General features: G+C 58.5%; 1 protein-coding gene across 1 annotated transcript; it reads left to right on the top strand.

Annotated features, from left to right (window-relative positions):
- The first annotated feature begins 4,905 nt into the window (after positions 1–4,905).
- On the top strand, positions 4,906–9,844 carry PPP1R18 (protein phosphatase 1 regulatory subunit 18). The gene is made up of 4 exons (XM_084224513.1): positions 4,906–6,240; positions 6,400–6,894; positions 8,490–8,703; positions 9,628–9,844. Exons 1-4 carry the CDS (start codon positions 5,269–5,271, stop codon positions 9,645–9,647), a joined length of 1,701 nt encoding a protein of 566 aa, XP_084080639.1. The 5' UTR covers positions 4,906–5,268; the 3' UTR covers positions 9,648–9,844.
- The last annotated feature ends 3,854 nt before the right edge of the window (positions 9,845–13,698 follow it).

Below are 13,698 nucleotides of genomic sequence, written 5' to 3'. Positions count from 1 at the left end.
CAGATTTGGGGCTCACCTGGCTGGGATCAGGGTCACATTTGGGGCTCACCTGCCCAGGTGTGGGGCCAGGGCTCACCTGTCCAGGATCAGGGTCAGATTTGGGGCTCACCTGTCCGGGATCAGGGTCAGATTTGGGGCTCACCTGTGCAGGATCAGGGTCACATTTGGGGCTCACCTGCCCAGGTGTGAGGTCAGGGCTCACCTGCCCAGGTGTGGGGTCAGATTTGGGGCTCACCTGCCCAGGTGTGACCTCACCTGTCCAGGATCAGGGTCAGATTTTGGGCTCACCTGCCCAGGTGTGGGGTCAGATTTGGGGCTCACCTGTCCAGGATCAGGGTCAGATTTGGGGCTCACCTGCCCAGGTGTGGGGTCAGGGCTCACCTGCCCAGGTGTGGGGTCAGATTTGGGGCTCACCTGCCCAGGTGTGGGGCCAGGGCTCACCTGCCCAGGTGTGGGGTCAGATTTGGGGCTCACCTGCCCAGGATCAGGGCCAGATTTGGGGCTCACCTGGCTGGGATCAGGGTCACATTTGGGGCTCACCTGCCCAGGTGTGCCCTCACCTGTCCAGGATCAGGGTCAGATTTGGGGCTCACCTGTCCAGGTGTGGGGTCAGATTTGGGGCTCACCTGGCTGGGATCAGAGTCAGATTTGCCCAGGTGTGAGGTCAGGGCTCACCTGCCCAGGTGTGACCTCACCTGGCCGGGATCAGGGTCAGATTTAGGGCTCACCTGCCCAGGGATGAGGACAGGGCTCACCTGGCTGGGATCAGGGTCAGCTTTGCCCAGGTGTGAGGTCAGGGCTCACCTGCCCAGGTGTGCCCTCACCTGTCCAGGATCAGGGTCAGATTTGGGGCTCACCTGTGCAGGTGTGGGGCCAGGGCTCACCTGGCTGGGATCAGGGTCAGATTTGGGGCTCACCTGGCTGGGATCAGGGTCAGATTTGGGGCTCATCTGCCCAGGTGTGAGGTCAGGGCTCACCTGCCCAGGTGTGACCTCACCTGGCCGGGATCAGGGTCAGGATTTGGGCGCGGCCGACGCCGCAGTGACCCCGACCCCCACCCCGGGCGTGGCCCCAGGTGAGCTCGGGTGGGGGAGGGGGTCCCCAGGTGAGCTCAGGTGGGGGAGGGGCCCCACCGGAAGCCGCCGATTGAAGGGGTGGGGGGAGGGGAGACGCGGCCACCGCCCCTCCCCCACCCCCGAGGGCATCCCGGGAATTTGGGGAGGGGCCCGGGAGGGGAATTTGGGGGATTTTGGGAAAATTTTGGGGAATTTTGGGGAAATTTGGGAAAAATTTGGGAATATTTTGGGGAATTTGGGGGAATTTTGGGGGAATTTGGGAAAAATTTGGAGAATTTTGGGGGAATTTGGGAAAATTTTGGGGAATTTTGGGGAAATTTGGGGGAATTTGGGGGGAAATTTGGGAAAAATTTGGGGAATTTTGGGAGAATTTGGGGGAAATTTGGGGAATTTGGGGGGAATTTGGGAAAAATTTGGGGAAATTTGGGGGAATTTGGAAAAAATTTGGGGAATTTTTGGGAAATTGGGGGGGATTTGGGGAAATTTGGGGGGGATTTGACAGATTTGGTGAAATTTGGGGTAAATGTAGGGAAATTTGGGGAAAATTGGGGGAATTCGGGGTAATTTAGGGAAATTTGGGAGAATTTGGGGAAAATATAGGGAATTTGGGGCAAACTTAGGGGAATTAGGGGAAAATTGGGGGGAATTTGGGTATAATTTGGGGATTTGGGGGAATTTTGGGGTCTGGGGGGTCCCAGGAAAGGGAATTTGGGGCTGATTTAGGGGAATTTGGGAAAATTTGGGAGGGATTTGGGGTCGTGGGGGCCGCAGGAAGGGGAATTTGGGGAAATTCGGGAAAAATTGGGAAAAAATGGGGAAATTTGGGATTTGGGGAGTGCCAGGAAATGAAATTTGGGAGAATTTGGGGGAATTTGAGCAAATCTGGGGGAATTCGGGAGGAATTTGGGGGGTTTTGGGGGAATTTGGGGTCTGGGGGTCCCAGGAAAGGGAATCTGGGCAGGATTTGGGCAGAATTTGGCGGAATTTGAGGAGATTTTGAGCAATTTTGGGGCTCGCCTCCAAAACACCCGCCGAGGCCCCTCCCCCTTCTCCGCTAAGCCCCGCCCCTTTCCGGGAGCCCCTCCCCCATTTCCGCACACAAAGACGATCCCCTGCCCCTCCCCCCGCACCCCCCCAAAAAATTTCGGGGTGTTCCCACCCCTCCCCCACCCCCAAAATCCCCCAAATCCCCCCCCAAAATCTCCCAGCCGCCCCTCCCCCACCCCCCCGATTTTATTTTTACTTCCCCCCCCCAAATTTAACCCCTCCCCCCCCCAAAATCTCCCCTCCCCCCCACCCCAAATTTTTACCTCACCCCCTCCTCCTCCCGCCCCTCCCCCCACTTCCCCCCCCCGCCCCTCCCCCCCCCCAGGAAAAGCCGCTTTTCCTCCCCCCCCCCCGCCCCTCCCCCACACCCCCCCTCCCCCACTTCCTCCGGGTCCCTCCCGCGCTCCAGCCCCGGGTGAGTATTTTGGGGGGACCCCTCCTCAAAATTTGGGGGGGGGGTCCCGCCTGAGGGGAGGGTGGGGTGGGGTGGGGGAGGGGCTGGACCCTGCGCTTTCCCCTCCCCCACCCCCCCTTTTTTTTTCTTTTTTTTTTTTCTTTTTTTTTCCTTTTCTCCCCCTCCCCTCCCCCACCCGCCACACCCCGCGCGCGCTCCGGGCCGGGACCCCTCCCCAAATTTTGGGGTGGGGTGGGGGGGGTCTCTCCGCCACCCCTCCCCCCCACCATTTCGGGGATTTCCCGCCGGTTTTTTTTTTTTTTTTGAGGATTTCCCGCGGATTTTTTGGGCGTTTCCCGCGTTTTGGTTTTTTTTTGGGGGGGGCTTTTCCCGCGCGCGGATTTTTTTTGGGGATCCCTCCCCACTTCCCCTCCACCCCCACCCCCAAAAAAATTCCTGAGAGCCCCGCCCCGGATTTTTGGGATGCGGGATTTGCTGGGATTGCCCCAAAATTCCCGGAATCCCCCCCCAAAAATCTCCCAAATTCCCCCAAAATTCCCGGATTTCCCCCGAAAATTCCCCAAAATTCCCGGATTTCGCCCCAAAATTCCCTCAACTCCCCCCAAAAATTCCAGGATTTCCCCCGAAAATTCCCCAAAATTCCTGGATTTGCCCTCAAAATTCCCTCAACTCCCCCCCCAAAAATCCCGGGATTCCCCCCCAAAATTCCCCAAAATTTCGGAGATTTTGGGGCTTTCGGGGATTTTGGAGACCCCGCCCCAATGGAAGGGTGGCGGTGACGAGGGGCGATGTCCCCAAATGTCCCCAAATGCCCCAAATGTCCCCGAATGTCCCCAAAATGTCCCTGAATGTCCCCGAACGTCCCCTTTGGCTCCTTCCTTGGTGGCCCTGGTGGCCGCTGTCCCCATCCTGGTGGCCCTGGTGGCTCCTGTCCCCCACCCTGTGTCCCCCCACTGTCCCCAAACGCCAATGTCCCCAATGTCCCCAATGTCCCCAATGTCCCCTCAGTGTCCCCAATGTCCCCTCAGTGTCCCCAATGTCCCCAATGTCCCCACTGTCCCCCCAATGTCCCCCCAACGTCCCGCTGTCCCCAGGATGGTGGCGCAGGTGCCCCCCTGGAAGCTGGGTCCCCAATGTCCCCAAATGTCCCCAATCCCTTTGATGTCCCCATTGTCCCCAGTGTCCCCAGTGTCCCCAATGTCCCCAGTGTCCCCAATGTCCCCAATGTCCCCAATGTCCACAACATCCCAATGTCCCCAATCCCCCCAATCCCCCCAATGTCCCCAATGTCCTCACTGTCCCCAATGTCCTCCTGATGTCCCCAATGTCCCCAATGTCCCCAACACCCCCAATGTCCCCAATGTCCCCAATGTCCCCCGCTGTCCCCAGGATGGCGGCGCAGGTGCCCCCCTGGAAGCTGGGTCCCCAATGTCCCCAATCCCTTTGATGTCCCCAATGTCCCCAATGTCCCCAATGTCCCCAACACCCCCAACGTCCCCAATGTCCCCAAAGTCCCCAATGTCCCCAATGTCCCCAATCCCCCCAATGTCCCCAATGTCCCCGATCCCCCCACTGTCCCCAACACCCCCACTGTCCCCAATGTCCCCAATGTCCCCAATCCCCCCACTGTCCCCAACACCCCCAATGTCCCCAATGTCCCCCTGATGTCCCCGCTGTCCCCAGGATGGCGGCGCAGGTGCCCCCCTGGAAGCTGTCCCCAATGTCCCCTGACGTCCCCAATGTCCCCAATGTCCCCAGGATGGCGGCGCAGGTGCCCCCCTGGAAGCTGTCCCTGATGTCCCCAATGTCCCCAATGTCCCCCTGATGTCCCCAATGTCCCCAGGATGGCGGCGCAGGTGCCCCCCTGGAAGCTGGGTCCCCAATGTCCCCAATCCCCCCAGTGTCCCCAATGTCCCCAATGTCTCCAATCCCTTTGATGTCCCCAATGTCCCCTGACGTCCCCAATGTCCCCCTGATGTCCCCAATGTCCCCAGGATGGCGGCGCAGGTGCCCCCCTGGAAGCTGGCGCTGCTGGAGCGGCGCCGCCGGGAGGACGAGGCCGCGCGGCGCCGGGAGCGGGAGCAGCGCGAGCGCCAGGCCCAGGTGCCCACCTGGAAACGGGAGCTGCTGCAGCGGCGCCGCGCCCGGGCGGGGCCGGGGGGCGCACCTGGGGGCACACCTGGAGGCACACCTGGGGGCACACCTGGCATGGGGGGCACACCTGGGGGTGCACCTGGGGGAACACCTGGGGGAACACCTGGCACGGGGGGCACTGCTGGGGGCACACCTGAGCAAGGGGGCACAGCTGTGGGAACACCTGGAGGAACACCTGGGGGAACACCTGGGCAAGGGGGCACATCTGGATCAGGGGGCACACCTGGATCAGGAGGCACACCTGGATCAGGGGGCACGCCTGGATCAGGAGGCACACCCGGATCAGGGGGCACACCTGGCCTAGGGGGCACACCTGGCTCAGGGGGCACACCTGGATCAGGGGGCACACCTGGCCTAGGGGGCACACCTGGCCTAGGGGGCACATCTGGCTCAGGGGGCACACCTGGATCAGGGGGCACACCTGGCCTAGGGGGCACACCTGGCCTAGGGGGCACATCTGGCCTAGGGGGCACATCTGGCTCAGGGGGCACACCTGGCCTAGGGGGCACACCTGGCAGGAGGGGCACACCTGGGCAGGAGGGTTTAGGGGGGTCCCACCTGGCGCTGGCGCCAGGGATGGAGAAACGCGGCCGTGCCGAAAACGCCACCTGGGACCCCCAAAATCCTCCCCAAAATTCCCCTCAGGATCCCCAAAATCATCCCCAAAATCCTTCCCAGGATTTCCAAAATTGTCCCCAAAATCATCCCCAAAATCCCAGCCGGGATCCCCAAAATTCCCCCCAAGATCCCAAAAATCCTTCCCAAAATCCCGAAAATTCCTCCTGGGATTCCCAAAATCCCCAAAATCCGCCCCGGGGCAGGGTCAGTCACCTGCGGAGCCGCTTTGTCCCCGAGCCAGGGGGGGACGAGGGGCGTGGAGGGGTCACCGTGGGGTCACCTGGGGGTCAAGGGTCAGCCAAGGACATGGGAACGGTCAAAGGTCATGGAGTGACCACTGGCCTGGGGACAGCAGATGGACAGGGGATGGTCAAAGGTCATGGAGTGACCACTGGCCTGGGGACAGCGGACGGACAGGGGACGGTCAAAGGTCATGGAGTGACCACTGGCCTGGGGACAGTGGACAGACAGGGGACGGTCAAAGGTCATGGAGTGACCACTGGCCTGGGGACAGCAGATGGACAGGGGATGGTCAAAGGGGTCAAAGGTCATGGAGTGACCACTGGCCTGGGGACAGCGGATGGACAGGGGACGGTCAAGGGGATGGTCAAGAACTGGACAGTGGTGGAGGGCCGGAGAGGTCAGGGGTCAGTGGGGACACCGGGGACAGTGTCCGGCCACGAGCCCAAGCCCTCGATGACCCCTTTGGTGACCACGCTGACCACTACCCCTGTGACGTCACCAGTGTCACCGGGGGAGGGCGCTGTCCCTCTGTCCAGCGCTGTCCCCAAGTCTGGGGTCACTGTCCCTTTGTCCAGTGGTGTCCCTGTGTCCGGTGACACTGTCCAGGTGTCCGGTGGTGTCCTTATGTCCAGTGCCACTGTCCCCACGTCCAGTGCCACAACTCCTGCGGCCAGTGCCACTGTCCAGGTGTCCGGTGCCACTGTCCCCACGTCCAGTGGTGTCCCCACGTCCGGTGCCACTCTCCAGGTGTCCGGTGCCACTGTCCCCACGTCCAGTGGTGTCCCCACGTCCGGTGCCACTGTCCCCACATCCAGCGGTGTCCCCACGTCCGGTGCCACTCTCCAGGTGTCCGGTGACACTGTCCCCACATCCAGCGGTGTCCCCACGTGCGGCGCCACCGTCCCCACGTCTGGCGCCACCGTCCCCACGTCTGGCGCCACTCCCCAGGTGTCCACCTCCGTCCCCACATCCGGTGCCACTCTCCAGGTGTCCGGTGCCACCGTCCCGGCGTCCACCTCCGTCCCCTCGGCCCCCCGGCCGGTGTCACCTCGCCGCGACCCCCCGTGTCCCCCCCCGTGTCCCCACCCCGCCCTGCAGCGCCGCAGCGGCAACACCATCACGGTGCGGCCGCGCCGCGCCGCCGCCCCGCCGGGTGCGCCCCCGGGTGACCCCGCGGGTGGCCCCGGGGGTGGCCCTGGAGGTGGCCCCGGGGGTGGCCCCGGGGGCGGGGCCGAGCCCCCCAAGAAGCGCTACCCCACGGCCGAGCAGATCCAGGTGATCGGGGGGTACCTGGCGCTGCCGCGCTCCTGCCTGGCCAAGGGAGAGCCCCGGCGCAAGAAGGTAACGCTGGCACCTGTGTGGCACCTGTGTCACCCGTCTGTGTCACCTGTGTCACCCACCTGTGTCATGTCTGTCACCTGTGTCACCTGTGAGTCACCTGTGTCACCTGTCTGTCACCTGTGTCATCCATCACCTGTGTGGCGCCTTTGTCACCTCTGTGTCACCTGTATTACCTGTGTTACCTGTCACCTGTGTCACCCACCTGTGTCATGTCTGTCACCTGTGTCACCTGTCTGTCACCTGTGTCACCTGTCTGTGTCACCTGTGTCACCCACCTGTGTCATGTCTGTCACCTGTGTCACCTGTCTGTCACCTGTGTCATCCGTCTGTCACCTCTGTCACCCACCTGTGTCATGTCTGTCACCTGTGTCACCCACCTGTGTCACCTGTCTGTGTCACCTGTGTAACCCACCTGTGTCATGTCTGTCACCTGTGTCACCTGTCTGTCACCTGTGTCATCCATCTGTCACCTGTGTCACCCACCTGTGTCATGTCTGTCACCTGTGTCACCTGTCTGTCACCTGTGTCATCCATCACCTGTGTGGCGCCTTTGTCACCTCTGTGCCACCTGTTACCTGTGTTACCTGTTACCTGTGTTACCTGTGTCACCTGTATAAACCTGTATAACCCCCCTGTGTCATCCATCTGTCACCTGTGGCGCCTTTGTCACCTCTGTGTCACCTGTGTTACCTGTCTGTCACCTGTCACCTTTGTTATCTGTGTCACCTGTATAAACCTGTATAACCCCCCTGTGTCACCTGTCACCTGTCTGTCACCTGTGTCACCCACCCGTGTCACCTGTCTGTCACCTGTGTCCCCAAGTGTCCTCAATGTTCCCAATATCTTCAGTGTTCCCAAATGTCCCCAAATCCCCCAATGTCCCCAATGTCCCCAAATCCCCCCGAATGTCCCCAAATCCCCAAATATCCTCAAATGTTCCCAAATCCCCCCAATGTCCCCAAATCCCCAAATGTCCCCAAATCCCCCTAAATCCCCCAATGTCCCCAAAAGTCCCTAAATTCCCCTGAATGTCCCCAAATCCCCAAATATCCTCAAATGTCCCCAAATCCCCCAAATATCCCCAAATCCGCCAAATGTCCCAAATGTCCCCAAATCCCCCAATGCCCCCAAATCCCCCAATGCCCCCAAATCCCCCAAATGTCCCCAAATCCCCCAAATATCCTCAAATGTCCCCAAATCCCCCAAATGCCCCAAATGTCCCCAAATCCCCCAAACTCTCCCCAAATGCCCCAAATGTCCCCAAATCCCCCAATGTCCCCAAATACCCCAAATCCCCCAAATATCCCCAAAATCCCCCAAACTCTCCCCAAATGCCCCAAATGTCCCCAAATCCCCCAAATCCCCAAATCCTCCCAAAGTTCCCAAATCTCCCCAAATCCCCCCAATGTCCCCAAATCCCTCAAATCCCCCAAATGCCCCAAAATCCCCCAAATCCCCCAAATGTCCCCAAATCCCCCAAATGCCCCAAATCCCCCAAATGCCCCAAATCCCCCAAATGCCCCAAATATCCCCAAATCCCCCAAATCCCCCAAATGCCCCAAAATTCCCCAAAATCCCCCGATCTGTCCCCAAAGCTGCAGATCTGGTTCAGCGAGCGCGACCTGGAGCGAATTTTCTGCTACCCCTCGGAGGGGGCGGCGCTGGCGGCCTGGGGGGGACCCCCCGAGGAGCCCCCCGGGACCCCCAGCCCGGGATCCCCCCCGGGACCCCCGGGGGAGGAGGAGGAGGAGGAGGAAGAGCCCCCTCCCCCCATGCCGGGGGGGCTGGGGTGCCGCGCCCTGCTCGTGGGTGGGTGCGGGGCAGGGGGGATTTGGGGGGGATTTTGGGGATTTTGGGGGTCTTGAGAAGGGATTTGGGGGGGCTTGGGGGAATTTTGGGGGGTTTGGGGGAGATTTGGGTGGGGGTTGGGGGGAAATTGGGGGGATTTGGGGGGCATTTTGGGGGTTTTGATAAAGGATTTGGGGGGTTTGGGGGAAATTTGGGGGATTTTGGGGGTCTTGAGAAGGGATTTGGGGGGGCTTGGGGGAATTTTGGGGGGTTTGGGGGATTTTGGGGGGTTTGGGGGAAATTTGGGGGATTTTTGGGGTCTTGAGAAGGGATTTGGGGGGCTTGGGGGGATTTTGGGGGGTTGGGGGAGATTTGGGTGGGGTTTGGGGGGAATTTTGGGGGATTTGGGGGGATTTGGGGAGAAATTGGGGGGTTTGGGGGAAATTTGGGGGATTTTGGGGGATTTTGAGGGTCTTGGGAAAATATTTTGGGGGTCTTGGAGGATTTTGGGGGGGATTTTGGGGAGATTTGGGGGTTTTGCGGTGATTTGGGGAAGAATTGGGGGGATTTGGGGGGGCTTGGGGGTCTTGGGAAGGGATTTGGGGGAGTTTGGAGGGGTTTTGTTTCATTTAGGGGGATTTTGGGGGAATTTGGGCGATTTTGGGGGAGTTGGGGGAGATTTGGGGATTTTGGGGGTAATTTGGGGACTTTTGGGGTAATTTTGGTGTTCTTGGGATGGAATTTGGGGGGATTTGGGGGTCCTGAGGGGGATTTTGGGTCCTTTCGGGGTGGTGGATTTTGGGGGAATTTTGGGAAGCGATTTGGGGTAATTTTGAGGGGATTTGGGCTCCTGGGGGGGTGTGGTTTTAAATGTCATTTTTGTGGGGTTCTGATCAATTTTGGGGTCATTTCGAGGGGTCCCTAACCCATCCCCCCCCTCCCCAGATGAATCCTGCCGTCGGTAACCCCGGCCCAGCCCCCCCGGGACCCCCCCGGAGGGGCCGGACGCTCGGACGGGGCCGGACACACGGACAGACCCTCCCCCCACCCCCAAACCCCCCTTTGGGTGGGGGTTCCAGAACATTCCACCCCCCTGGCGGGGTCTGGGGCGGTTTTTTTACCCCATTTTGTAGATTTTTAGTACCAGGTTTTTTTTTTTAATTATCCCTAACGAGGTTTTTTTAATCCTAATTAATGGGTTTTATACCTGGGGGGAGGGGGGAATTTTGTCAGTATTGGGCTCCCAGTTTGGACTGGGCCTGGACCAGTTTGGACTGGAAAGGGCGGGGCCAAAGCCGCGGCAGTATTTGGGGGGGGAGGGAGGGGGTGAAGCTGCTTTGAAGGGGGGGTTGGGGGGATGGGCAGGGGGCAGATTTGAGGGGGAGGGGCTGAAAATGGCGGTGGGATGGAGTAGGCCAAAGCCTGCGGCCTGGTCTCGTTGCCGCGGCAACAAAGCCTGCGGCCTGTGTGCTGCCAAGGCCTGCTCCTGTTGCTATGGTAACGAAGCCTGCGGCCTGTGTGCTGCCAAGGCCTGCTTAGGTCACCATGACAACGAAGCCTGAGGCCCGTGTACTACTAAGGCCTGTGCCTGTCGCCATGGCAACAAGCCACGGCCTGCTCCTGTTGCTATGGTAACGAAGCCTGTGGCCTGTCTACTGCTAAGGCCTGTGCCTGTCGCCATGGCAACAAGCCGCGGCCTGCTCCTGTTGCTATGGTAACGAAGCCTGCGGCCTGTGCGCTCCCAAGGCCTACTCTTGTCGCCATAGCAACGAAGCCTGCGGCCTGCCTACTCCCAAGGCCTGATTGCGTTGCCGTGGCAACACTGCTTGTATCACGGAAAATTCACCCCAAAATAATAAAAAAAGGCCTCAGAAAATGTTTAAAAGGTCAAGAAAAGCCTCAAAAAATTTTTGTTGTAATTATTAAAGGGAATTTTTAGAGAGAAAATGGTTTGGGTAGAAAAAATTGATTTTCTGTGTGAAAAAATTGATTTTATTGTAAAACAAATAGAATTTTTGACTGAAAAGTTGAATTCCCAAGGAAAATAAGCGGATTTATTTAAAATTCGGGTGCTAAAAAAGAAAATATTGAGTTTATTGAGGAGTCTGGGATTTTTTTTCTGAGAGAAATAAAATTATTTGGGAGGAAAATGCAACTTTTTGGTAAAATGACTGTTTTGGGAAAGTTTTTTCCTGGGAGAAAAAATATTTTTGAGGGAAAAAACTTGAAACGTTGAGGAAGAAATGGGAAAACTTTTGACAATTCTTGGCAATTTTTTTGACAACGTTTGGACAATTTTTGACAAACTTTGCGGGGAAAAAAAAATAGTTTTAAAAACTCAACAAAAAGCCCCAAAATTCACAAATTTTAAAAACATTAAATGTACAAAAATCAGAGGCAGCCCCTCCCCCACCCCGCGGGTAATTAAATCCCGCCGTTAATGATGGGGGAGGGGGAGGGGAATGACCGTGGGGACTCCAGCGGTCACTCAGCGGTCACTCAGTGTCCGGTGGTCACTCAGTGGGTGCTCAGTGATGATGATGATGATGATGATGATGATGATGATGAAGATGGTGATGGTCACTCCAGGGCCGTGTGGTCACTCCAGGGCCGTGTGGTCACTCAGGGGGTGGTCAGTGATGATGATGATGATGATGATGAAGATGACCGCGGTCACTCCAGGGCCATGTGGTCACTCAGTGGGTGGTCAGTGATGATGATGATGATGATGAAGATGACCAGTGGTCACTCCAGGGCCGTGTGGTCACTCAGTGTCCGGCCAAAGGGTGCTCAGTGATGATGATGAAGGTGATGAAGACGGTGATGGTCACTCCAGGGCCGTGTGGTCACTCAGTGGGTGGTCAGTGACGATGACGAAGATGATGAAGATGGCCGCGGTCACTCCAGGGCCGTGTGGTCACTCAGGGGGTGGTCAGTGATGATGATGAAGGTGATGAAGATGGCCGTGGTCACTCCAGGGCCGTGTGGTCACTCCAGGGCCGTGTGGTCACTCCAGAGCCGTGTGGTCACTCAGTGGGTGGTCAGTGATGATGATGATGATGATGAAGATGTTGATGGTCACTCCAGGGCCGCGTGGTCACTCAGCGCCCGGTGCAGCTGGCCGAAGGACGGTCAGTGATGATGATGAAGGTGATGAAGATGGCCATGGTCACTCCAGGGCCGTGTGGTCACTCCAGGGCCGTGTGGTCACTCAGGGGGTGGTCAGTGATGATGGTGATGATGATGAAGATGACCAGTGGTCACTCCAGGGCCGTGTGGTCACTCAGGGGGTGGTCAGTGATGATGATGAAGATGATGAAGATGACCAGTGGTCACTCCAGGGTCGTGTGGTCACTCAGTGGGTGGTCAGTGATGAAGGTGATGATGAAGATGGTGATGGTCACTCCAGGGCCGTGTGGTCACTCAGCGCCCGGTGCAGGTGGCCGAAGGGTGGTCAGTGATGATGATGATGATGAAGATGACCAGTGGTCACTCCAGGGCCGTGTGGTCACTCCAAGGCCACGTGGTCACTCCAGGGCCGTGCGGTCACTCCAGGGCCGTGTGGTCACTCAGTGGGTGGTCAGCGATGATGATGATGATGATGAAGATGGTGATGGTCACTCCAGGGCTCTGTGGTCACTCAGTGGGTGGTCAGTGATGATGATGAAGGTGATGAAGATGACCGTGGTCACTCCAGGGCCGTGTGGTCACTCCAGGGCCGTGTGGTCACTCAGTGGGTGGTCAGTGATGATGATGAAGGTGATGAAGATGACCGTGGTCACTCCAGGGCCGTGTGGTCACTCCAGGGCCGTGTGGTCACTCAGTGGGTGGTCAGTGATGATGATGAAGGTGATGAAGATGACCAGTGGTCACTCCAGGGCCGTGCGGTCACTCAGCGCCTGGTGCAGCTGGCCGAAGGGTGGTCAGTGATGATGATGATGATGAAGATGACCGCAGTCACTCCAGGGCCGCGTGGTCACTCAGAGGGTGGTCAGTGATGATGATGATGATGATGAAGATGGTGATGGTCACTCCAGGGCCGTGTGGTCACTCAGTGGGTGGTCAGTGATGATGATGATGAAGATGGTGATGGTCACTCCAGGGCTGTGTGGTCACTCCAGGGCCATGTGGTCACTCAGTGGGTGGTCAGCGATGATGATGATGATGATGAAGATGACCGTGGTCACTCCAGGGCCGTGTGGTCACTCCAGGGCCGTGTGGTCACTCCAGGGCCGTGTGGTCACTCAGTGGGTGGTCAGTGATGATGATGACGGTGATGCAGATGGTGATGGTCACTCCAGGGCCGCGTGGTCACTCAGTGGGTGGTCAGTGATGATGATGATGATGATGATGATGAAGATGACCGTGATCACTCCAGGGCCGTGTGGTCACTCCAGAGCCGTGTGGTCACTCAGCGCCCGGTGCAGGTGGCCGAAGGGTGGTCAGTGATGATGATGATGATGATGAAGATGTTGATGGTCACTCCAGGGTGCAGCGGTCACTCAGGGGGTGGTCAGTGATGATGATGAAGGTGATGAAGATGACCAGTGGTCACTCCAGGGCCGTGTGGTCACTCAGTGGGTGGTCAGTGACGATGATGATGATGAAGATGACCAGTGGTCACTCCAGGGCCGTGTGGTCACTCCAGGGCCGTGTGGTCACTCCAGAGCCGTGTGGTCACTCAGTGCCCGGTGCAGCTGGCCGAAGGGTGGTCAGTGATGATGATGATGATGATGAAGATGGTGATGGTCACTCCAGGGCCGTGTGGTCACTCCAGGGCCGTGTGGTCACTCAGTGGGTGGTCAGTGATGATGATGAAGGTGATGAAGATGGTGATGGTCACTCCAGGGCCGTGTGGTCACTCCAGGGCCGCGTGGTCACTCAGTGGGTGGTCAGTGATGATGATGAAGGTGATGAAGATGACCAGTGGTCACTCCAGGGCCGTGTGGTCACTCCAGGGCCGCGTGGTCACTCCAGGGCCGTGTGGTCACTCAGCGCCCGGTGCAGGTGGCCGAA

Source organism: Fringilla coelebs (assembly GCF_963513975.1).
Source record: "Fringilla coelebs genome assembly, chromosome: 39".
NCBI lineage: Eukaryota > Metazoa > Chordata > Aves > Passeriformes > Fringillidae > Fringilla > Fringilla coelebs.
Note: the sequence above shows the minus strand (reverse complement) of the source record. Positions and strands in the feature narration are given on the sequence as shown.

Bases quoted from the DNA above. Each gene is read 5' to 3' on its own strand.
- PPP1R18 (XM_084224513.1), top strand. From the start codon at position 5,269: ATGGAGAAACGCGGCCGTGCCGAAAACGCCACCTGGGACCCCCAAAAT. The intron at 6,241-6,399 runs GTGTCCGGTGCC...GCCACTCTCCAG, and splicing joins CGGCCAGTGCCACTGTCCAG to GTGTCCGGTGACACTGTCCC. The intron at 6,895-8,489 runs GTAACGCTGGCA...CTGTCCCCAAAG, and splicing joins GAGAGCCCCGGCGCAAGAAG to CTGCAGATCTGGTTCAGCGA.